The sequence below is a fragment of the Ahaetulla prasina genome, chromosome 3 (genome assembly GCF_028640845.1).
Source record: "Ahaetulla prasina isolate Xishuangbanna chromosome 3, ASM2864084v1, whole genome shotgun sequence".
Taxonomy (NCBI): domain Eukaryota; kingdom Metazoa; phylum Chordata; class Lepidosauria; order Squamata; family Colubridae; genus Ahaetulla; species Ahaetulla prasina.
The window spans coordinates 31,245,620-31,270,540 of NC_080541.1; the positions used below are offsets into that span (position 1 = coordinate 31,245,620).

General features: G+C 41.6%; 1 protein-coding gene across 1 annotated transcript in view; it reads left to right on the plus strand.

Annotated features, from left to right (window-relative positions):
• The window catches only part of RGS22 (regulator of G protein signaling 22), a 106,405-nt gene that overhangs the window by 23,909 nt on the left and 57,575 nt on the right, over window positions 1–24,921 (plus strand). The window contains exons 8-14 of the mRNA XM_058175725.1: window positions 1,923–1,994; window positions 4,661–5,303; window positions 11,987–12,148; window positions 14,410–14,590; window positions 17,439–17,599; window positions 20,292–20,397; window positions 22,399–22,524. Coding sequence (XP_058031708.1) covers window positions 1,923–1,994; window positions 4,661–5,303; window positions 11,987–12,148; window positions 14,410–14,590; window positions 17,439–17,599; window positions 20,292–20,397; window positions 22,399–22,524 — 1,451 coding nt within the window. The remainder of the gene's footprint in view (window positions 1–1,922; window positions 1,995–4,660; window positions 5,304–11,986; window positions 12,149–14,409; window positions 14,591–17,438; window positions 17,600–20,291; window positions 20,398–22,398; window positions 22,525–24,921) is intronic.

Sequence of the window (24,921 nt, forward strand, 5' to 3'; positions counted from 1 at the left end):
AGCCTTTTTTTATAAATATATAGAGATAAAGCCTTTTTAATAAATATATAGAGATAAAGCCTTTTTTGAGATGAGCTTGTGCTGATGATTTCAACTTTACAGACTCTTTTATATAATTTGGGGGCAGGAATATAGAAGTAGTTTGGAAAATATAGTTAATTTCAACAATGGTTTATTTATTTATTTAATTTATTTATGCTCTCTAATACAGTGACTTTGGGCAGTTTACAATATAATATGAATTAAAAAGTGCTTAAAACTATTACGATACAATAAAAAATAAAATTAAAAATCAAAGATGATGGGCAGCCACCCCCAATGTAGTGTGCCCTTGTTCAAGTCCCAGGCCAAACAGCAGAGCCACATGTTTAGGCTCTTCCAAAAAGCCGGAAGTGTGGGGTCAGATCTCACCTCTGATGGGAGAACATTCCATAGTACAGGGGCCACAGCAGAAAAGGCTCTTCTCTTGGACCCCACCAGCTGAAATTCTTTGACTGATGGGATCCAAAGTAGGCCCTTTCCACTGATATGAGTAAGGTGGATTAATCCCAACAGGGTAAGGTGGTTCCTCAGATACCCTGGGCCCATGCCATAAAGGCTAAAGGTAATAATCACCTGGACCTAGATCTGAAAGCAAACCGGCAACCAGTGCAGCTTGCATCTCAGTGGTGTCATATGGACCACCCAAGAGGTCTACAGAACCATCTGTTCTGCTGTATCCTGTACCAGTTGTAGCTTATGAAAATTCTACAAGAGTAGACCCATGTAGAGTGTGTGTTGTGACCCAGGCCCAAGTAGGTAGTAGGAAATTCAGTCAGTGTAAAAACAAACAAACTTTATTCGAACAGCTAAGAATTACTTCATTCTCAGCGTAGTTCAACTAAATTAAAGCAAATTCCTCCCAACACAAATTCCTCAGTCCTATCCACCAACCTTGGTCCAATTAGGCAAACTGCCAAAGGCCTTTCTTGGCAAAAGTTCAGAAGACACCGATACAAATGCAACAAGACAAAGCTATCAACGTTGTTTTCCGGCAAAGAGTACAAATGCTGTTGTTGGTCTTTTAAGCCTTATGGGAAGGGCCAATCATCTCTTGGCCCTGCTCCCGAGTCATCCTCTTTGCTTGAGCTGCTGTTGCCTTCTTGCAGCTCTTCTCATGTGTGCATTAAGAACAGGCTCCTCCTGTTCCTCTGCCTCACTACTGTCAGTCTCTGGAGGCTCTGGAGTCCTCACCTCACTTCCTGATGGCCCTGGCCCCACCTCAGCCTCCAACGCAGAGCCCTCATCCGAGCCTTTCCCAGCCTCCAGTACTGGCCCACACTCTTCCTCAGCCTCATCGCTGTCCAACTCCGTTGCCAGCTCTGCAGGCTGCTGGCAGACCACAACAGCATATTGCAGTAATCCAACTGGGAGATGACCAATGCATGAGTGACTGTGCACAGGGTCTCATGAAAGGGTGCAATTGGCACAAAACACGAAGTTGCACAAAGACTCGCTTAGCCATGACTACCATCTGCTCCGAGCAGGACTTTTGAGTCCAGGAGAATCCCCAGTTTGTGTACTGGATTTGTCTGAGGTAGTGCAACCCCATCCAGAACTAACGATGATAAACCTCCAAATCCCGAGGCCCCTTGAACTCACAACTTCTCACTAGGGTTCAGCCAAAGCCTGTTGTCCCCCATCCAAACCCCTCCGGTCTCCAGGCATCATGAGAGGGAAGCTATAGCATTACTTGGATCCCCAGGGATGGAGATGTAAAGTTCAATATGTTCTGCATGTTGATTATATCTCATCCCATGGTTTTGGATAATCTTATCCAGCCCTTCCCCCCTGTAATGGACATATTTCCTTCTCCTACCCAGCTTTTGTCCTCTTCTTCCCAATTCTTTCCTAACAATGTTATATTGTACATTTATCTTCAGATATAAAGTCTCAAGAACTGTTTAACTCTTCTTCATCCATTATTAATGCTTCTACTTACAGTGGTCACTTAGGTAAGTAGTATTTGTACTTAGGTAAGTAGTATTTGTGAGCAAGACAAGACCTGTGTTTAACACACAGAATCATCTATTGCAATGTCCTTCCTGTTAAGGACTTCTTCAGCTTCAATAGCAATAATACAAGAGCAAACAATAGATTCAAACTTAATGTCAACCGCTTCAAACTTGATTGCAGAAAATATGACTTCAGTAACAGAGTTGTTAATGCTTGGAATACACTACCTGACTCTGTGGTCTCCTCTCCAACTCCTAAAAGTTTTAACCAAAAACTATCTACCATTGACCTCACCCCATTCCTAAGGGGACTATAAAGGGCGTGCATAAGTGCACAAAAGTGCCTACCATTCCTGTCCTATTGTTTCCTTTCAGTATATGTTCCTGTATATAATGTTATGACAAAACAAAATAAAAAAAAGTTGCATTTATAGTAAAAAAGAACAAAATTTGAGGCATCGAGGAAAAGTTTAGTCTTGCAAAGCTCCAAAGGACTACACCAAGCATGTCACTGAGCTAACTGATTTTGCCCTTTTTTGTTATTAATTACACCTTAAAATTGGAAATGGGAATAAGATGTTTCTAGAGACAATTTGCCAGCTTTAATTCCTCTCCTATGGAACAAATATTACTGAGATAGCAATTGGGGAGAGGGAATTTTAGAGATGTGTTGATGGGCTACAAGAGCAATAATTTGCTTCTCAGAGGACACTTGTTCCCATTCTTGAATGGCCAAAAAATACCAAAAATGAACTAAAATCATGCTGACCTTAGTCATTTTGAAGTTGGAGGAGGGCTGAGTTTGGGACTGGAACCAGGAGACTTCAGGGAGAAAAAACATCTTTCCCATTCTTAATCACAGTTTTGAATTTTAAAAAGTTAAGAATTAGTGCCACCAAAATTTATCTATCTTGCAACCAGATTTTAATAGTATGATTTGGAATGCTGGGCAGACGCAATAATGCTGGCTTCATTATTTCTGGTTTATAAACTCATGGCAGAAAAACGCTGCTTTTTATTGTACTTGCTCTAAAAAAAATTGGAAGTTATATTTTTGCATTCTTGCCTTCACTTACGAAGTACATGGTGTTTTTTAATTAATCACTAAGGAACATATATGCCAAAGGCCCTTTAATTGTGTTTATTCAGGAGTAATGTGACGCAGTGATGGGTTTCAAATTTTTTTACTACTGGTTCTGTGGATGTGGCTTGGTGGGTGTGGCTTGGTGGGCGTGGCAGGGTAGGGATACTGTAAAATCTCCATTCCCATCCCACTCCAGGGGAAGGATACTGTAAAATCTCCATTCCCACCCACTCAATTTTTCTGCAAAAATCCCCATTTCCTCCTGATCAGCTGGGATTCGGGAGGCAGAGAATAGATGGTGGTGGGCCAGTCAGAATTTTTACTACCAGTTCTCCGAACTACTCAAAATTTCCATTACTGGTTCTCCAGAACTGGTCAGAACCTGCTGAAACCCACCTCTGATGTGACAAGAAAATCTTGCAACTCTAATATGAAGTACAGAATTGAAAAAACGAAGTTGAAGAGGCTTAAAATGGAGGGGTTTTTTTAACAACATTATTTTCTTTGAGAAGATATACAGTTACAAATTTAAGACATTTATCTATGTTTATGGGGCACATGGTTTTTGGTAAATATACAAGAGGAATATAATAAGATGGCACCTTGTCTCCAAATAAATAAATAAATTAAAATAAATAAGATGCCATACAGATGCACTGGCTTCAAACTAACATAGTATGTCACATTTGGGTGTTTTGGTACCTATGGATATGCAAAATAATATTTTTTCCTGTTCGCAGAATGAAAAGGGACTGTTATGTTCCAGGAAAAATGTTATGCAGGATAAGTGATGACAAACTAAGGATATTAGCTGAGGAGGGAGACAGAGGGGAAATATTGGGGATATTGGTTGGTTGGTTGGTTAGTTGGTGGAATATAGCAGGCTTTGACATCAACAGCAGCTGAGAGGTGTGTGGGTGGGAAACTTCTGGAAAGATTGTGGGAAAGAGCCTCTGTATGAAGGAAATGGGTGGATTGTGGGAAAGAGCCTCTGTATGAAGGAAATGGGCGGTTAAGAAGTTTGATATATTAATAAAAATAAATAAATAAAATTGTGGGCAGGAAGAACACCAAAATATTACCGATATGTTGTGGTGGACTTGCTTGGAGAATGGTGGAAAGAACTGTCACCTCCTACAGAACCCATATAGACTTTGTTTTGTCTAAATAGTATATCGATAAAAGTTGTCCAGGTTTTGACTCAGCTGAATTGCCTAGCCTGGAACTCTTTTGGAGAAACTCTGGAATATAATCATTTCTTCTGGGAAAAATATTGCCCCCACCCTCTGCCTTAATTTTCCCCCCCATACCTCTAGACGTTCTTTTGTTTCACATTCAGGCTGAAAAATAAATTCAGACATATGTGATAGGAGACCAGTCCTGGTGACTTGGGGCAGTTCTTAACTTTTTTTGTAAAATATTATTAATTCAGCCACTCAAAGTTAGATTCTGACTTACAGAAATGTCTGAGGAAAGAAGCCATTTCTGGATAGTGAGATAGAACAATTTTTACATACTCAAATTCATGATTACGTTAGAATGTTGGTGGTCTTTGGAGAATTGATCTGTAATTTTTATGCAGGTCCTGAATCCAGAATTAAGAAGCCCAATTTAACTGATGTCCCACTTCTTCAAAAGATAGAAGCCAGAAGAAGCATCGATGAAGGTTATTCTTTGTCACTTCCTGATACTCCTTCACGCACATTATTAAGAGCATACTTAGGACAAGACTGGGAGGTTACTCCTCAGGAGGGAAAGAGTGACGACTTCATCCAATATCAAGAATTGGCATCTTTTCACTCTTTGAATGAGTTTTCTTTCGCCTTTGTTAAATATGTACTAAAAAACTCTGTTGCAGCAGTCACTGGCCAGCCACCTGAATACAGTCCTTTTGACATCAATTTCAATAAAACAACTAGAGTTTATATATATGAGTTAGCAAGCAGTGAACAGTCCATAGAGTCAGCCTTTGAAAAGTCTTCTTTTGTTGATGGAACGGTTGATGGAACAGATGTGAAGAGTGACATTTCTGCAAAATCAGAAAAGGATAATACTGAAACCAGAGCTGCTTGGTGTGTTAGCCACAAGACGTATGACATTGGTAACAGACATGAATTTGAAAGATTTAAAAAATTCATCAGAGGAACTTTGGGAGAAAAATACTGGTGGCTTTGGATAGATATTGAACGACTGAAGGTCCTGAAGACTTTTAAAAGGCAGAAAAGGTATTTCCAGATTTTAATATAACATTAGCCTTTGGAGATGAAGATATTGAATGAGTTTAGTTGCAGTTTTCATTTGGGTTTATGTTTATTTGTTGGATCTTCCTTCTGACAAGTTCATTTCCCATAACCACAGCAAATTAGTTTCCCATATTTGTGACAAAAAAGCATGCAAAATCAGGCACAATTCACTTTATTGCCTTGCTTAGCAATGGAATTTCTGGTCCCAATTATAATCATAAGTTAAGGACTACCTAGAAGCAGAAAAAGGAGAAATATGAAGACATAGGATATTGTTAAGTATCAAGCTGGTTAAAAACAGGGGTGAAATGCTCCTGGTTTAGACCAGCACGGCCGATCTGGTAGCGATGGCGGCTGCTGGTTCGGAGAACCGGTGGCAAAAATCCCTGGCCCCACCTCCCACCTCTGCTGAGCCGCACCATCAGCAGAGGGGTTTTTTTACTTTTAAAAGCAGTTTTTCTTCAGCTGAAAACATGCCTTTAAAAGTAAAAAAAAGCCTTTGAGGATCCCGCCCCTCAGCTGAGATCAGCAGAGACCAACTAATGCTGGCTGGCTTTGCTGGCTGAGGAACTCTTGGAATTGACGTCCATAAACCTTAAAGTTACTAAGGTTGGAGACCCCTGATCTAAAAAATATAAATAAAATAAAATTAAATTGTAATGTATTACTGTAAGTTTTGGCGGGAGTTTTAGGCGGGAAATATCTCGTCTCTGATTGGATGCAGCCTCAGGCTGAAGTGTATATAAGGAGAGGTTTTTCTCCAGAGTTTTGCTGGGTCACACTTAATTAAAGAGCTGTTGTCACTAACCTGGTCTCCTGCCTCGTCAATACCCAAACTTAACATTGGCGACGAAGGTGGGATATTGAGGCAGAGCACCAGAACAGAGCTGAACTCACTACGAGAATCAAACCCAGCAAGGAGATGGCGAATGCAGCGATGACCGGCTACACGCCACCCGCTCCGTTTGACCCTGCCCAGGAGAAATGGGGAATATATATGACCCGTTTCGAAAGTTTCCTGGAGGCAAACGAGCTACAGGGAGTCCCCGACAACCGCAAACGGGCTTACTTCATAAGCCACTGTGGGTCCGCAGTCATCGCCGTCGCAGAAGCCCTGGCGGAGCCAACACCGCTACAATCCGTATCGTGGCAGACCCTTCAGACCCTCCTGAAGAATCACTTCGCACCAGCCCCGTCCAAATACGTTCGACGGTACGAGTTTGGGGAGCGCAGGCAACAAGAAGGCGAGTCTATCAGCGACTACATGGCAGCCCTGAGACAAGCCTCCAAGCATTGCGGGTACCGCGATCTGGACGAAGAGCTGCTGGAACAACTTATACGGGGGGTCAGAGACATCCGTTTGAGGAGACGGTTGCTAGCCAAGAGCAACCTGACATTGGCAAACGCTCTGGACGAAGCCAGAGCCCATGAGATGTCCAACCATGCAGCAGACACCTTACAAAAGCGACTCACGCCGATGGCGGGCGCAAAGCCGAGCACAGTCCACCACGAAGAAACCTATCGTGAGTCAACCAGCGAAGAGGAGGAAGAAGTCCACTACACGGAAAATCGACAAGGAAGACCCGGAGGAATGCGGAAGTTGCGGGCGACATCAGCGCCAAAGATGTAAGTTCAGGGCGCCATTTGCGGCGGTGTGAAAGGAAGGGCACCTGGCTCAAGTCTGCCGAGCACCCCAACCTTCCCGCCGAAATTTCAAACCAGCCAATCAGAGCGGCTCTGAGTCAGAGTTGCAAACCCCACATTCCCGAAATTTCAAACCAGCCAATCAGGCGCAGGATCGGCAAGGCAAACCGCGATTGGCCAGGAAAGAAAGAGCGAAGTCAAACCGAATGACTGTTACCATAGACCACGCAGCTACCCGCATCGAAGAAAAGATCTTCACAAACCCGACAATTGAAGGTGTGCCTTGCCAACTGGAAGTAGACACAGGATCAGCTATCACAATCATGTCCTGGGACACTTTTGTGAAAGCCTTGCCGCACATCGCAAAGCGCAAGCTACAGAAACAACGGCTCCGGGTGCAGGATTACCAGGCAACCGCATCCCTGTTCGAGGACAACGACCGTCGAGGTCAAGTACGGGCAGCACAAGAAGACCCTGCCCATCACGTTAGTCGAGGAACCTTGCCAAGCTTGCTGGGACTGGACTGGTTCCGGGCATTGGGCATGGGGTGACTGGCATCCACCGAGCGGATGCAACCTGCAAAATGCCCTATTGGAGGAATTCGCAGAGGTATTCGAGGACCGTTTAGGCAAGTACAAGGGACCCCTATCTCCTTCAATTTAGACCCCAAATAGCTCCCATTAGGTTAAAGGCAAGGAGGGTTCCTTTGCACTCAAACCTAAAATCGACAAAGAGTTAGATAAATTAGTCAGCCAGGGATACTGGTGCCAGTTGACCATGCCAAATGGGAGACGCCAATCGTCACCCTATAAAACCAGACGGGTCAATCAGAATTTGTGCTGATTACAAGGCTACCTTGAACAAAGCATTGCAAAAGCGCCTACCCAGTTCCAGTAGTGCAACACTTGTTGCACTCACTAGGGCACGGACAAGTTTTCGCCAAATTAGACTTGGCACAAGCCTACCAACAACTACCCGTAGATGCTAGCACAGCTGAAGCCCAGACCATTGTAACGCACCGAGGTGCCTTTAAATGCACTCGGTTACAGTTCGGGTGAGTGTAGCCCTGGGCTATTCCAAAATTTGATGGAGCGACTCCTACAAGGCTACCTTGAACAAAGCATTGCAAAAGCGCCTACCCAGTTCCAGTAGTGCAACACTTGTTGCACTCACTAGGGCACGGACAAGTTTTGCCAAATTAGATTTGGCACAAGCCTACCAACAACTGCCCGTGGACACCAGCACAGCTGAAGCCCAGACCATTGTAACGCACCGAGGTGCCTTTAAATGCACTCGGTTACAGTTCGGGTGAGTGTAGCCCTGGGCTATTCAAAATTTGATGGGCGACTCCTACAAGGCTACCAGGAGTCGTGCCCTATTTCGATGACGTGTTGGTATCGGGGAAGATTTAAGAGAACTGGGAGAGCGGCTGAGGAAAGTTTTGGCCATTTTAGGTCGGCAGGATTAAAAGTTAAAGCAAAAATGCCAGATTGGGGTCGAGTCTGTTGAATTTTGGGCTATAGAATAGACAAGAAGGAATTCACCCACTGAGAGCAAAGTCAAGCGATAAAGAGAGCCCCAGCACCCAAAAACAAGACAGAACTCCAGGCTTTCCTGGGTCTGGTAAACTTTTATGCAGTATTTTAAGAAACAAGGCAACCGTTGCTGAACCGCTGCATAAATTGCTTGGAAAAACACTGTTTGGTCTTGGGGAAGTCAGAGAATAGGGCATTTGAGGCAGTAAAAGTTTGCTATCAAGCGATAGCCTGTTAATACAATACAACAACAGACTGCCGTTAGTATTGGTTTGTGATGCATCCCCCTATGGAGTAGGAGCTGTACTTAGCCACAGACTCCCAAACGGCACTGAAGCCCCTATAGCGTTCTATTCACGAACGATGTCCCCGGCTGAGAGGAATTACAGCCAGCTAGATAGGGAGGCTCTCGCAATAGTGTCAGGGGTGAAAAAATTTCACGAATACGTTTTTGGGCGAGATTTCGAAATTGTCACTGATCACAGACCGCTATTGGGGTTACTGGCTGGCGACCGCCCAACGCCAGTAGCACTCTCACCTAGACTGACCAGATGGACTATTTTTTTGGCCGCATACTCCTACAAGCTGCAGCATCGGCCTGGAAAGGAGCTGGGGCATGCGGACGCATTGAGCAGATGCCCATTGCCAGGGGAAATCGAGGACCCCACCCCGGGCACACCCGTTCTACTGATTGACTCTTTGGACTCGGGGCCAGTCACATCGCAGGAAGTGGCTCGGGCCTCCTACCGGGACGTTGTTTTAAGGACTGTAATAGGTTGGGTTCAAAGGGGATGGCCCGCTGCACCGGGCGAACGTTTTAAGGAGTTTGTGAGGAAAAAAGGGGAATTGTCCGTACAAGGGGGGTGCCTGCTCTGGGGGGATAGGGTGGTAGTCCCAGAGAAACTGAGGAAAAAAGTTCTGGAACTCCTGCATGAGGGTCACCCAGGAGTTGTGAGGATGAAGGGTTTGGCTAGGAGCTATGTCTGGTGGCCCCTAATGGACACGGAAATCAGTGACAGGGTTGGCCGATGCCAAGTGTGTCAGGAATCCAGACCACTACCACCTACGGCCCCAGTTTTGGAGTGGGAGAAACCCCAAGGCCCTTGGTCCCGCATACACATTGATTTTGCCGGCCCCTTCCACGGCCAAACATTTCTAATTGTGGTGGATGCATTCTCCAAATGGCTGGAGATCATCCTAATGAAATCCACAACCGCGGGAGCTGTCATATCAGCACTAAAACACCTTTTCGCCACGCACGGGCTACCGGACACCCTCGTGTCCGATAACGGCCCACAGTTCACCGCAGCATTATTTGAAGGGTACCTGGCTGAAGAGGGCATCCGACATGCCCTCTCAGCGCCGTTCCACCCTCGTCGAGCGGCCTTGCTGAACGATTTGTTCGGAGTGCGAAAGAAGCGCTATCACGAAGCGGCCCCGGCGATTGGCAGGCACAGATCGACGCATTCCTAACCGTCCAACACAGGACCCCCTGTGTGGCCACCGGCCGCAGCCCAGCCGAGCTATTAATGGGGCGGAAGCTACGGTGCCCGCTAGACCGGCTACACCCGAACTACGTACAGGACGGGTTCAAAACAAAACCAGATAGAATCCGAGAGTTAAACATAGGAGACTCGGTGTGGGCACATAATTACAGCGACGGCCCTAACTGGAAGAGGGGGATAGTCATAGACAAAACGGGCCCCAAATCTTATCTAGTGGAACTAGACGATGGCAGAGTCTGGAGGCGCCACATAGATCAATTAAGAAACAGATTGAGCGATAAGGCAGAATTAGGCGAGACCAGCCCTGACTATGATTTAATTAACCCCACAGCTGACTGGAGCCGAGAACAAACAGAAAGCGTAAGCAAAGAACCAAACAGAGACTTATCTGAGTCAGGCGAGGTCCAGCGACACCCTCCGGTCCCTCTAGAGGACAGCAGGTCCGAGCGGGCGAATAATCCAGGGCCGGATGGCCGGGAGGAGGAGCTCAGAGGAACGAAAAGTCCCTCCGGCAGGCTCGACTCAACTCCAGAAAGTGAACTGCGCAGGTCCGGGAGAGTCAGGAGACGCCCCACGTACCTGCAGGACTACGTAGAGAAATAATATGCAAATACTGGCAAAGTGCCTTCTGGGAGGGAAGGAGTGTAATGTATTACTGTAAGTTTTGGCGGGAGTTTTAGGCGGGAAATATCTCGTCTCTGATTGGATGCAGCCTCAGGCTGAAGTGTATATAAGGAGAGGTTTTTCTCCAGAGTTTTGCTGGGTCACCCGTTATTAAAGAGCTGTTGTCACTAACCTGGTCTCCTGCCTCGTCAATACCCAAACTTAACATAAATAATAAAATAAAATAAAATATTTGTGAAGCTTTCTGAGATTTGGTGTGTTTCTGTAGTGTTTCACTCTAACTACACAAACACACAAAATCTCACCAAACTCTATGTGGCATTTTGTGTGTGTGTGTGTGAGTTGTGTTGTGTGTGTGTAAAGTGTGAAAGTTGGTTTTTGAGCTTTTTGTGGCTGTGTGAGGTTCCTGCTTGTTGCAAGGGCCATTTTGTGTGAAGTGCAGCTGCTTTTACATTCTGTGTGTTATCAGTTGTGTTGTGTTGTGTGCGTGTAAAGTGTGAAAGATGGTTTTTGGTACCACTTATTGTTTTGTATACTTTATTACTTTTATTATTTATTGTTATTGGCCATGCCCACCCAGTCATCTGACCACCAACACACGCCCACCAATTAAACCACGCCCACAGAACCGGTAGGGAAAATTTTTAGATTTCACCCCTGGTTAAAAACCATGCAAGATTTCTCCCAGAATACATCTTATTTGATATTTTAGTAACTAAGGAGTAAGGAAGCATTCCCCAAACTAGTGAACTTGAAATGTATTGGACCTATTTTCCTCTTTTCATGTTGGATATACAGGTAATCCTTGACTTATGACCACAATCAAGCCCAAAATTTATGTTCTAAATGAGACATTTGTTGAGTTTTCCCCCCTTTTACAACCTTTCTTGCCACAGTTGTTAAGTGAATCACTGCAGTTGTTAAGTAAATCTGGCTTCCTCACTGGCTTTGCTTGCGAAAGGTGATCACATGACCTTGGGACAAAGCAGTGGTCATTAATATGCAGTTGCCAAGCATCTGAATTTTGATCACATGAGCATGGGGGTGTTGCAAAGGTGGCAACTGTGAAAAATGGTTCATAAATCACGTTTTTCAGTGCCGTTGTAACTTTAAACGGTCACTAAATGAACTGTTGTAAGTGGAGGACTACCTGCAGTTGATGATAATTCCAACTCAGCTTTTTGGAAAGCAGCAGCATGAGGAGATTATTGTGGCTAAATGTTCTAAATCCTGGCCTTTATTTTGTGAAGAAAGATGGAATTCCATTTAAAACATAAAAGAGCTTCAGAGTTTTTCTGAATTGTTTCAGAAGTGTTTATCTGTGCATATATTATGTTCATATTTTCCTTGATTCAAGACAGCTTGATCGGATGAAAAAATTATACCTGGCAAGCAATGGAGATTATTACCTGACTTTTGAAGTTCTGTTCAAGCTCAACCTGGTGGATGGCGATCAATGGAATGTGTATAATTTAAAGGGCATCCAGTCTGAAGTAGTGAAACCTTTGCTTCTTTACTGGTAAAAGGATGAAATATTGGTACATTTAATTAAATTTGATTGCTTTTTCTGAACACTGGAGCTGTTGTGATTGGATGGAGTAGGAGTTGAAATTATACTCGGCAAACCATTTGTCCCTAAACGGACCACTTAATCTTAGCAGAAGAGGATAATACTTTATGATGAGATGAAGAATCTATTCATGATAGTGGAGGCTTAACTGACGCAGTCAAAGGAAAATGATTCAGGCAAAACCAATTAGGAGCAAGTGTCATTTAATTAAACATTCCTAAAGACAACGTGAATAGGATCACATAAAAACCATCATGATTAAAAGAGATTTGTATGATTGTTACGACCTTTTCATAACAGTATTGAACTCCAGCTTTCCTTATGGAAGTAGATCATATATCATTAGAAAAAAATAGGTATAGCTCAGGGTTGAATTATGGGGTCCTTGGTGGTCTCTGAGCTTGGTTGTTTTCTTGCAGACATTTCATTACCCAAGTGGGTTAAATCATCTGTACTGATGATGTTATCTGGTAGAATAATGAAATATCTACAAAAAAAACAACCAAACTCAGAGACCACCAAGGATTTTGTAGATCGTGTAATTGAATCACCTGCATAAATTTCATGTTTGGATCTCAGAATGCACTTATTTCAGTTTAGCAATGTCATTTGTCCATTCAGCTAATGCAAATGCAGCTATTCAGTTGGGAATAGGATGACTTGCCCAAGGGTATTTGTGCATTTTTTTTTTTTGAGATAATGACATTGGCTGTCCATTATTTTCCAAGCGTCATTGAAGTTATTACTTCTCATATATAGAGTGCTCAGGCTTCAGGCTTGGAGCATTTAATTTGCTTCTTACTAGAATTCTATAATTAATTAATTATATCTAGTCGTAAAATATAGCCACAAATCAGGTTCAGTTGGCGTTTCACAGTCCAAGAGCCATAAACTGGGATGATCTTAGAATAAAAGAGTTGGAAGGGACCTTCGAGGTCTTCTAGTCCAACTCCCTGCTTAGGCAGGGAATTATTCTCCATATAGAATAAATTTATATCTGAGTTAATGCAGATCAGTGATTCTAGCACCTTGTTTGGGGAAGACTGGAGTTTTTTCTTTGCCTGGCAGTTAGGAATCAAGATTTCTGATTGAACTATTAGAGAAAAGAGAGCTAACCTTTGTTTTTTTGTGTCCTGCAGTATATGAAGCTTCAGCGGTGTTGCTAGTGACAAAAATAATGTCTCAGACCAGAGGTCTCCAATCTTGGTCTCTTTAAGGCTTGTGGACTTCAACTCCCAGAGTTCCTCAGCCAGCTTTGCTTTGCTGGCTGAGGGACTCTGGGAGTTGAAGTCCACAAGTCTTAAAGGGACCAAGATTGGAGACCTCTGTCCCAGACTAAGATGCACTGAAAATTTCAGATTCTCTTTTGTGCATTTTAGTGGTGGAATTTTAAGGAGTAAAAATTGAGACCTGAAAATATTTACAGACCCCTCGCATCCTGGACATAAACTGTTTCAACTACTACCCTCAAAACGACGCTATAGAGCACTGCACACCAGAACAACTAGACACAAGAACAGTTTTTTCCCGAAGGCCATCACTCTGCTAACAAATAATTCCATCAACACTGTCAAACTATTTACTGAATCTGCACTACTATTAATCTTCTCATTGTTCCCATCACCAATCTCTTTCCATTTATGACTGTATGACTATAACTTGTTGCTGGCAATCCTTATGATTTATATTGATATATTGACCATCAATTGTGTTGTAAATGTCGTACCTTGATGAACGTATCTTTTCTTTTATGTACACTGAGAGCATATGCACCAAGACAAATTCCTTGTGTGTCCAATCACACTTGGCCAATAAAAATTCTATTCTATTCTATTCTATTAAACCTTTTCAAAGTTTAAATTGTTTGTTCTACCATTCAATTTACAACCTCCAAATGCTTCCACCACCACACACACACAAAAAAAGAGTTTCAAAAGTTTTAGCTTTGTTTGTGGCTCATGTCAAATACGTGGCTGACGGGCTGGATATGACCCGTGCAGGTCGCGCCCACGCCCTGACTCAGCAAGTGCAAAAAAAATTCCTGATACGTCACGATACGGCCCATGATGCGATCAGGTTTGACACCCCTGCTCAAGAGTTTTGGGGTCACAGACTGAAGGGAATAATAATCTAGGGAACTGAATAAGAGAACAGAATTATAGAATAAATAAAACTCAAGGTCTAGCCATAACCAGTCTTTTTCTTCTCAGGGGTCCCCGATTTTGTGTAACTCATAAAGCTACCATTCAAGCCACCGTTACCAAGCTGAAAATCTGGCACGCTCGGCAACAGAAACCACGAATTGATGTGGATCCTTTCCCACAGATGGTGTCCCTGCTGCCACTCAGGCCGAAATCTTGCATGCCAAAAATAGCATTTCCATGTTTTCAGGTATTGCTTGTTACATTAAACCTTGGCAAAAGTAAAAAAATCTGTCTTACCGATATGAGAAGCATTGAAAGAAAGACTGTATGATTGAAAGGCTGGGGCTGCGAGCAGTGGTGGAATCCAAATTTTTTTACTACTGGAACTGTGGGCGTGGCTTGGTGGGCGTGGCAGGGGAAGGATACTGCAAAATCCCCATTCCCTCCCCATTCCTGGGAGAAGGATATTGCAAAATCTCCATTTCCACCCCACTCTGGAGCCAGCCAGAGGTGGTATTTGCTGGTTCTCCGAATTACTTAAAATTTCCACTACCAGTTCTCCAAACCACTTAAAATTTCTGCTACCGGTTCTCCAAATAGCTCAAAATTTCTGCTACCGGTTCTCCAGAACCTGTCAGAACCTGCTGGATTTCACCCCTGCTTGTGAGTAAGGGTCATAATCGGCGTAGTCTGCTTAGCTATATAATGGAGTGTTGGAATACAATCCTCAACTATGACCATAACTGGCACCACAAGTTTGGTTTTAAGTCACGGCAGTCATTAAGTGGGCCACCATATGACCATGCCTGATTTCACAGCCTTTACTGTAATGGTTGTTAGCAGAACACCAGGGTTGTTAAGTGAACCCATTGTTCTCTATGGGGTATTTTTTTTCCCCAGAACCTGGAAGTAATCCTTGGTTTCTGGTGAAAAAAATGACATAAACTGTGGTCACGTGACGGAGGGATCTGCTGTAAGTGCAGGCCAGTTACTCAGTGGCCAAAATGAAGTCGTGTGACTGTAGGGTAGGAGATAGCCATCACAACTTTGAATCTCTTTGAACTTTAAAGCAGGGGTCTTCAACCGCGGCAACTTTAAGCCTGGCGGACTTCAACTCCCAGAATCCCCCAGCCAGCAATTCTGGGAGTTGAAGTCTGTCAGGCTTAAAGTTGCCAAGGTTGGAGACCCCTGCTTTAAAAGGTTGCTAGGTGATTGGTCATAAGTCAAGGACTACTTGTACCATATCTAGACTGCAAAAATATGGGTGACCACTAGGCATCACTATTTCACTTTACAATGGCACTGAAAATGAGGACCCAGATTGTTGGGGGGGCAATAAGTTGACTTTGTAAATATACAAATAGAATGAGACTATTGCCTTACACACTGTAAGCCGCCCTGAGTCTTCGGAGAAGGGCGGGATATAAATGTAAAACAAAAAAAAAACTGACTTATGACCATTTTTCACACTTGTGACCATTGCAGTATTCCCGCAAGTCATGTGATCAAAATTCAGACGCTTGGCGACTGGTTCATATTCAAGACGGTTACAGTGTCCTGGGATCATTTTATCAGTTTTTATGACCTTCTGACAAGCAAAGTCAATGGGGAAACCAGATTCACTTAACAACCATATTACTAACTTAACAACTGCAATGATTCACTTAACAACTGTTGCAAGAAAGATCATAAAGTGGGGCAGACTTGCTTAACAAATGTTTCACTTAGCAGCATAATTTTTTTAGCTCAGTTGTGGTTGTAAGTTGAGGACTACTAGTATATAGGTGAGGGTTTGCTTCTGCATCCTGCATTTTATTAAAGGTAAAGGTAAAGGTTTCCTCGCACATACGTGCTAGTCGTTCCCGACTCTAGGGGGCGGTGCTCATCTCCATTTCAAAGCCAAAGAGCCAGCGCTGTCCGAAGACGTCTCTGTGGTCATGTGGCCGGCATGACTCAATGCCAAAGGCTCACAGAACGCTGTTACCTTTCCACCAAAGATGGTCCCTAATTTTTCTACTTGCATTTTTATGTGATTTCGAAACTGATAGGTTGGCAGAAGCTGGGACAAGTAACAGGAGCTCACCCCATTACATGGCAGCACTAGGGATTCGAACCGCTGAATTGCCGACCTTTCAATCGACAAGCTCAGTGTCCTAGCCTCTGAGCCACCTTTTTGCATTTTATTAGAGAGCAACAAAAAGCATCTAAAAGACCTGAAATAAATCTTAAAGGGGGGGTGGGAGAGAGAGAGAGAGAGAGAGACCTTGCCTGTAATTTCATATATTTGGGATTTAAGGCACATCGCTTCTGCAAATGGAAAAGCCACATCTCTGTCTTGACTATAGCTATGCAGGCTTGCATACCTTTGTTGTTATACCTTGACTTTCCTCAAGTAATTCGAGGCAACCTGCATTGCAATCTCTCCTACAATTTTGTTCCTTGAACAATGAATCTGTAGAATAGTCAGAGTTACAGTGATTGAGCCCAATGGTACTCCTTGAAACTTCATGGCATAGCAATAACTATTTATTATAGTTATAGTTATAACTATATATATATAACTATATTTATAGTTATAACTATAGTTATAGTTATAGTTAACTATTTATTTAATAACTTAGACTTATATACCGCTTCACAGTGCTTTACAGCCCTCTCTAAGCGGTTTTCAGAGTCAGCATATGTCCCCCAACAATCTGGGTTCTCATTTTAGCAGTCGTGGAAGGATGGAAGGCTGAGTCACCCTTGAGCCTAGTGAGATTTCATCTGCCAAATTGCATGTAGCCGGCAGCCAGCAGAAGTAGCCTGCAGTACTAACCACTGCGCCACTGCGGTTCTAGAACATAGATTGTTCTTGAACATGGGCTTCTGTTGTTTTAGTCTAACCTATACTTTTAAAAATGTAAAATCACCTGAACTGGAAAAACACATTTTTTTATTTTGGTATAACTCTAAAATTACTTTTCAAATAATATGTGAATAATTATCAAAATGAAGTATCTATACATGATACAGAAGATACCAAATGAAAATAGACACGAAGAAGCAAGAATTACTTCTCAGATGCTTTCACTCCTTTCCATCCCTTTTATTAGAGAGGAGAAACTGGATTAACCCCGACTTTTTCAAAAGGAGCGGTGATGGATATCTGTCCCCAAAGGTCTACCAGGCTGTTATCTGCAATTCTACCTCAAGGTCAAACTGCTGTTCAGGAAGATCCTTATGACTTAATTAGCTTAGAAAATATTAGGAGAAGGTAAGAACTGAAATGCTCGTGTATAATGATGTGTCATGCAATGTGCTAAGAGAAGGAGGGCATTCTTCTATAAACAGATTAACAGAGTTGGAAGGGACCGTGGAGGTTTCTAGTCCAACCCCCTGCTCAGGCAGGAGACCCTACACCATTTCTGACAAATGGCAGTCCAATCTCTTCTTGAAAACCTCCAGTGATGAAGCTCCCACAATTTCTGAAGGCAAGCTGTTCCATTGGTTGATTGTTCTCATGTCAGAAAATTTCTCCTGATTTCTAGGTTGAATCTCTCCTTGATCAGTTTCTATCCATTATTCCTTGTCTGGCCTTCAGGTGCCTTGGACAATAGCTTGACCCCTTCCTCTCTGTGGCAGCCCCTCAGATATTGGAACAGTAGTTTCATGTCTCCCCTGGTCCTTCTCTTCACTAGACTAGTTATGCCCAGTTCCTTTAACCATTCTTCATATGTTTTAGTCTCCAGTCCCCTAATCATCCTGGTTGCTCTTCTCTGCCCTTTTCTTAGAATCTCAACATATTTTTATAGTGTGGTGACCAAAACTGGATGCAGTATTCGAGGTGTGGTCTCTAAGGCTTTATAGAGTGGTATTAGTACCTCACTTGATTTTGATTGTATCCCTCTGTTAATGCAATTAAGGAGTGAATTGCCTTTTTTAGCTGCTGCTGCAAACTGGTGGCTCATATTTAACTGGTTGTCCACTAAGACTTGAAGTTCCCTCTCACAGCTACTGCTGGCGTACTTCATCCTTAGCCAGACCAAACAATGGTTTTGATGGGGCAGCATGTTTAACAAGGTCATGGGATATTGGAGAGGTTGCCAGGAACCGTGGTGCCACAAGGGTCAGAAGGCAGTATTGCAGGCTAACTCTGCCTGCTGCCAGGAGTTGAATGTAACCAGTACGATCTCTGTTCCATACCAAGGCCTGAACCCTCACTGATAGGAGATCAAATAATCTGCTTATTTCAAGGTGCTGCAATGTTAGTCTATCACAGTGATGGCTAACCTTTTCTGGACCGAGTGCCCAAAGTGCACCCGAACCCCCCAAATACAATGCACACACAGGCCCCGCACATGTGCTCTGCCCCACGTGCGCCCCCATATGCACATACATGCACATGGCCGTGCACATGCCCCTGCGCATGCACATAGCCTCACGCATGCACACACAGCCCCCAGCATGTGCACATGCCCCCTGCATGCGCTATGCCCCCACGCATGCATGCATGCATGCCCCCCACACACACCCCGCACGCCCCACACGCAGCAGAGACCCAGAACCAGCTGTCTGGCATGAGGTGCGCATGCATGCATTGCAGACCTAAACTGGGGCAATGGCTTGTGTGCCCACAGAGACGGCGCTGCATGTCACCTCTGGCACGCGTGCCATAGGTTTGCCATCACAGGTCTATCACCATTGTCTCAACAACTTTCCCCACAAAGGAGAGGTTGGAGATCAAATTATAGTAACCTAAATCAGTTGGATCCAGAAATGGCCTCTTCAAAAGGAATATCTCTAGCTTTACAGAAGACTGCTAGTACATTCTCTTCCACAGAAAAGTATTCACAATCTCCTAGATCAGAGGTGTCAAACTGGCGGCCCATGGGCCAGATGCATCACACACAGGCCATGCCCACCCGAGCTCTGCAAAGGGGAAGAATGTAACAAAACCTCATGTGATGGAAACCCGACACAGTGGGTTTAATAATAATAATAATAATAATAATAATAATAATAATAATAATAATAATAATAATAATAATAATAATAATAATATTTTAATTTTTATTGGGTTTGATACCCATGTCCTAGCATGGGTTTGTATGTCCTAGTATACCCATGGGTTTGATACCCATGTCCTAGCAATTACCTGTCTACCTGCTCCCGACAAGAGCCAGAATATGCAGTGGTCCAAAGAACAAGTAGCAGGGAACACCTAGCACCCTAACCTTTTCAGGCCAAAAGAAGTCCTAGATAATACAGGTAGTCTTCAGCATATACAGTAAATAATAGCTTTGCAATTGTTTGTAGTTACAATAGAGCCCCCCCCCCACCAAAGTACTCATGATCTGGTTCCAAAATTCCAACAGCCAGGCCCCCCGCCCTGAGTTACATGACTGCTGAGCATCCAGCCTGCATTTATGGCCTTTTGCCACATTCTGCAGTTACATGATTGCAATTTATGTTGGTTTTGCTGAAAACTGGCATTTGCTTCTGGTTTTCAGCACAAAACACTCTGTAGCAAATAATGGGTTTGCTTAATGATTGCATTAAATTTGTTGATTGCGACTGTTGCCAGAAAAGATTGTAAAATGGAATTACGAAGTCACTACACCTTCCTACTATTGGATAAGTTGCTCAGCTACTAACGCATATACATTATTATTTCTTAGTACTCTGAACTTGCAAAACCTATGCAGATGGTGGCGTTATTTTCTATCCATTAAAAATAGGATAGTTTCTTTATTCATGAGACAGTGTCTCATCACAAAGAGGATGCCTACAAAAGGTTTAAGAAAAAGATAAAGGAACTAAATCTCTATGTATTTTCTTATTACCTTGAAGCAGTTAAAAGTGATGGTACTGATTATTGAGGTGCAGAATCAACAACACTAACCATGATTTAATTTCTCTGATTACCCTCAAGGTCCTTTTGTGCCTATTTGTTTTTCATTGTGTAGGCCAGCAACAGTGTGCAGCACTGTGTCTCACATGACACTTCATGATAGAATGGATTACCTGAAACCACAACTAGGCCGAAAATATACCTATGCAGAAATGATCCCTGTAAGTACCATTTGAGTCCCAAGAACTGTGAAGATTAAATATCTTCTCTGTGAAGAGGCAGAATTTTTTAAAAAAATTGTGGATGTCTAAATGAGAACTATTTTGGGTGACAGAGAACTGACCGTAGCCATTCTTCTGGGAAAAGGCTATTCCGTGAACAAACAAGAGTTTACAGTTTCAAAAAGGGTATATGAAAACTGATATGTTCAGATATTTGGGACAGCAACAAATAAAAACAAATGCAAAACTTATAGAAGCTATGCAGGTGCACCTTCGTTTTTCTTGTAGGTTCAAATCTTGTTAAAGAATTAAATATAGAACATGTAGTATGGAAGACACCTATATCTGAAAAGAATAAAAATGGAACTAGTTATTGATTGATTTTAAACATTTATATATAATTACCACATCTTATACTAAATTCTGGGCAACTCCTAATCAAGAATTAAAACAATATAAAAACATGTAGTGCCTTCTATTGGTGTGCAGCTGCTATAATAGCTAACTGCAAAGTTTCTTGCCTTTTTATAAAAATGGCATAACAATGCTAAAATAATCTTGCAATGGAGCATATTCGTGTGTATTCATTAATCCTTTCCTTTCTTGATGAATTAATCTTTTCCTGACAGATTTTTTTCTCAATTCATCCATGTTTGTCTCCAAAGGCTGAATTTTTTTTCCATTTTGACTTCAAATTGAATATTGCTATCTAAAATTAAGTACCATGATTCTGGATTAAATCTGTCACCAGACTCAAATCTGTGATGAAAATTTGATTGAAATTTAGCAGGTCTGTTAAGAACCAGCAGATATCAGAAATGCATCTAATTATCTATGGTTAGTTAACTGTTGCAGCTAAAACCATAATTAAGATATGTCCACTTGATATACGTCAAGAATGGGTAAGAAACAAGCTACACAAAATGAACCCCATAGCCAGTTTTTGTTTTTATTTTTAAATGAGACTCAGCTGCTATAAGTCCCTTTTAACAAAACAGCAAATCTGATAAATTGCAGAGTCTTCCAGGGTCCCTTCATTATTAATTATTGCAAAGAAGTAAAAAAGATCAACTAACTTCTCTTTAACATAGAAGAGATGTTAAACTAAACAATAAACATGACGCCAGAACTCTTCCTTTTGGGTATAGTAAGGGATAATTACAAAAAAGAAGAAATATATCTTATGGTACACATATTAACGGCAGCGAGGTTGACCTTCGCACAAAATTGGAAATGCAGAGAGAACCCACAGGAGGAAGAAATAATCAACAAAACATTGACCTGTGCAGAAATGGACAGGTTAACAATGGAGCTCAAAGACAAAGATGAATCGGAATTCTATGTAACCTGGAATACATTTTATAAATGGCTAAAGGAAAGGAGGAATTTTGGGATAGAGAATTAGAAAAAAAGTGAAGAACGGGGAGAAAAATAAATAAAATAATATAAGAAATATTAGATACGAGTAAATAGGATTTGGATAGATACGAAGGGAATATGTATGTAACTGGATTGTGATTGAATGTACAAAGAGTATAAATGGAATATGCATGATGTTATATTGTAATCTACACAAAAGAAAAAGTGTTAGAAAAGTTTGTACCAGACAAGTTGCACCATGTCTAATGTTTTTAAATTGTATCTTTAATAAAATTTATTTTTTTAAAAAGACCAACTAACTATAACTATAGCATGAGTAAAATTTAAAAACTGCCATCACCCACATGGCGTTTTGTAGCCATTGAAAAGGGAAAAATTGTTACTAGGAAGAAAACGAGGAAAAGAAATGGGAGGCAGACAAATTTAACACCATATTATATAAGAAATTGTGGGGGGGGGAGAGAGAAACCTATGAAGTTTGTAATAAAAACAGCAAAGCAAATTTGATATCTGATTGTGCTTTCTCTCCCTCAAATAAAAATAATAGCAGTTACAAAAACAGTTTCACCCAAGACACAAGGAAACTGCATCATCTTGATGAATTGTTGCTCTGTTATTCAGGGTAAAATCGCCCCAGATTATTCCGAACTTGGAAGTTCTAAAATGGAAAGAATGCTGCAATCTCTTTACTTGGAGAACAGAGCAGGTTACGTCTTCACTGACTTCTGTGAGAAATCAGGCAATAGGGTAAGAAGAATTTCTTATTGGTGGATTTCTTGGTTGGATTTTCGTTGATAACTTGGAATTTTCCCATAAGTTTTCCCCTTTTAAGGAGGAAAAAAGGCTTGTAAAAATCAAAAGAGTGACTGGCCAAGGATCAGCAGTTTAGCTTGCAATTGAAGACTGATTTCAAAACCTACAGTTTTGCACATTTAAGTTAGTACTTTAAATAAACATGCTGGCTGAAGCTGATGGCGTTTTTAGTCTAGTACAGTGTTAGTTTTCCCTTGTGAGAATTTAAACATTTGAATAAGTGGTGCTGTCTTGCATTGGTTTAGGATCATTTCAGCTTCACATGGCTCTGGATGATCTGTTGTAGCTCTCTTATAGTCAGCATACTTAGTTCTTCCAAACAAAACTATTCTCTGTTTCAGAAAAAGTTATGTTCACAGCAGTTTATTGTACATTCATAGAGTTAAAGGTGGTTATTAATAATGTGGAATCACTTTTCTTCTTGAAATCTATTTGAACATATCTATTCAATTTTCACTAAAATGGAAGAAAAAGGTGTCACTGAAAATCAAGATACATAAATGGATATAAATATATGCCTGTGCCTTCAGATGAAAGATTCTTCAGGAAATAACAGTGTTTTTTGAGCAATTTCTGCAGGGGGACTGCTGTCTATTTTAAAGTAGAGCCCATACTATTTCAATTCTAAACATGATTACTTGAAAGTGTAATTTCACTGGATTTCACCCCGTTTATTTCACTGGATTTTATTTCCAGCAAAATATTTAGAAAATGTCAGAAATGCTTATCTTATCCATAGGTTATCTTATCTATAGGTGTTATCAAATGACACCTATTGAGAATTATGGGTCATTTACAGATAAAAGATTTGCAATCTTTTAACCCTGAGTATGCTTATTTGGAAACATAATTAATTAAAGCTGAATGTATTTCTCGCATACAAACAGTCCATATGTTTCTATACAAGAGGACAGCAGGTCTTAAATATTAAATTATATACTTTTAAAGTAATTAAGTATGTTTATTGTTTTTAGTTTAGGATCAAGATATATATGAATTATTTCAACTCATTGTAGGTTCACTAAAATTACATAAAGTATAGTTCAATTTTTATGGTCAAAATTTATATGTTATGTCAGCTGGCTTGTTCAGCATTTTAAAATAATAGTTTTAAAAATAGATTTTTTTTTTTAAAGAGAGGAGCTACTGAACTAACAAGATTCATAAAGGTTTTTTGTCCCTCTGGAAGCACTTAGCTCTGAGCAATAACTTTAATAAAACTAGTTGAAGAATGCTTCATAAAAATGTACCGGTATGTTGGTCAGGATAATAATATCAGCAATCGGGAAAAAATGCTGGCAAAGCATAAATCTTAGATGTACATTATGAACAGTTGCTCTAATTCCATCCCAACATGTTTAAACTTTGCAATTTACATTAAAAATTTAATTACCAATTATACTGTATCCAACCTACAATAAAATATACAGAATCTACTTCAGTTACTGCATCTTCATACATTGCTGTCATTCTGCTAGTATCAAAAATGCTACTCAAACTGTGCTAAATTAAATATGAATTATAATTAATCTCAAGGAACGGAATCTCCCTTGGTATCCTTCCAGATCTCCTTCTCTTTTGCTCTCAACCATCTGAATTTACTTTAAAACCCACCGAAGGCTGGTTTGGGTTTCTTTGTTTAACTCTATCGGATCTTGTTTGGAGATCAGGACACAGTGACAGGACTCTGTGCATGGTTTAACAGTAAGAGAGTTGGAAGGGACCTTGGAGGTCATCTAGTCCAACCCCCTGCTCACGCAGGAGACCTGTTCTAGGGATTCGAACTGCCGACGTTTCTAGACAATAGATCTCCAATGAAGCTTGCTTCTAGCTGCCCCTCCAACCCTATGTATAAGCCCACATTCATTTCCCATCTTCATAAAAGTAAAAGAGAATAAATTGCTAATTTTCCCTTATGATTCTGCACTCGTTCTAGTGGCAGATTTTCGGTGCTTTCCCACCTTCTAATGATGCTGTCCTAGGTATTGAGCATTTGAGCTTCTTTTGCTTTATCAAGCCAATATGCTACTATGCACTGAAACAAATATTCCCCAGCAATTTGTCTTGCCTCCTGGTCTTTTAAGTACAGCAGTATTTGTGAAGTGTTTCTGAAACAGGATTTACTGCCTTAAAATAGCAGACCCATCCATGGATACAGTATAATTGGCAAGGATTCTATCCAAATTTTACTGTGTGTATGTGTGTGTGTATGTGTGTGTGTGTGTGTGTGTGTGTGTACTTTTGCCTAGGACAGGGGTTGGCAACCTTAAACACTTAAAGAGCCACAAAGTTCCTAACTGGAAGCTCCCGTTCAATTCTAGAGCCGACTGG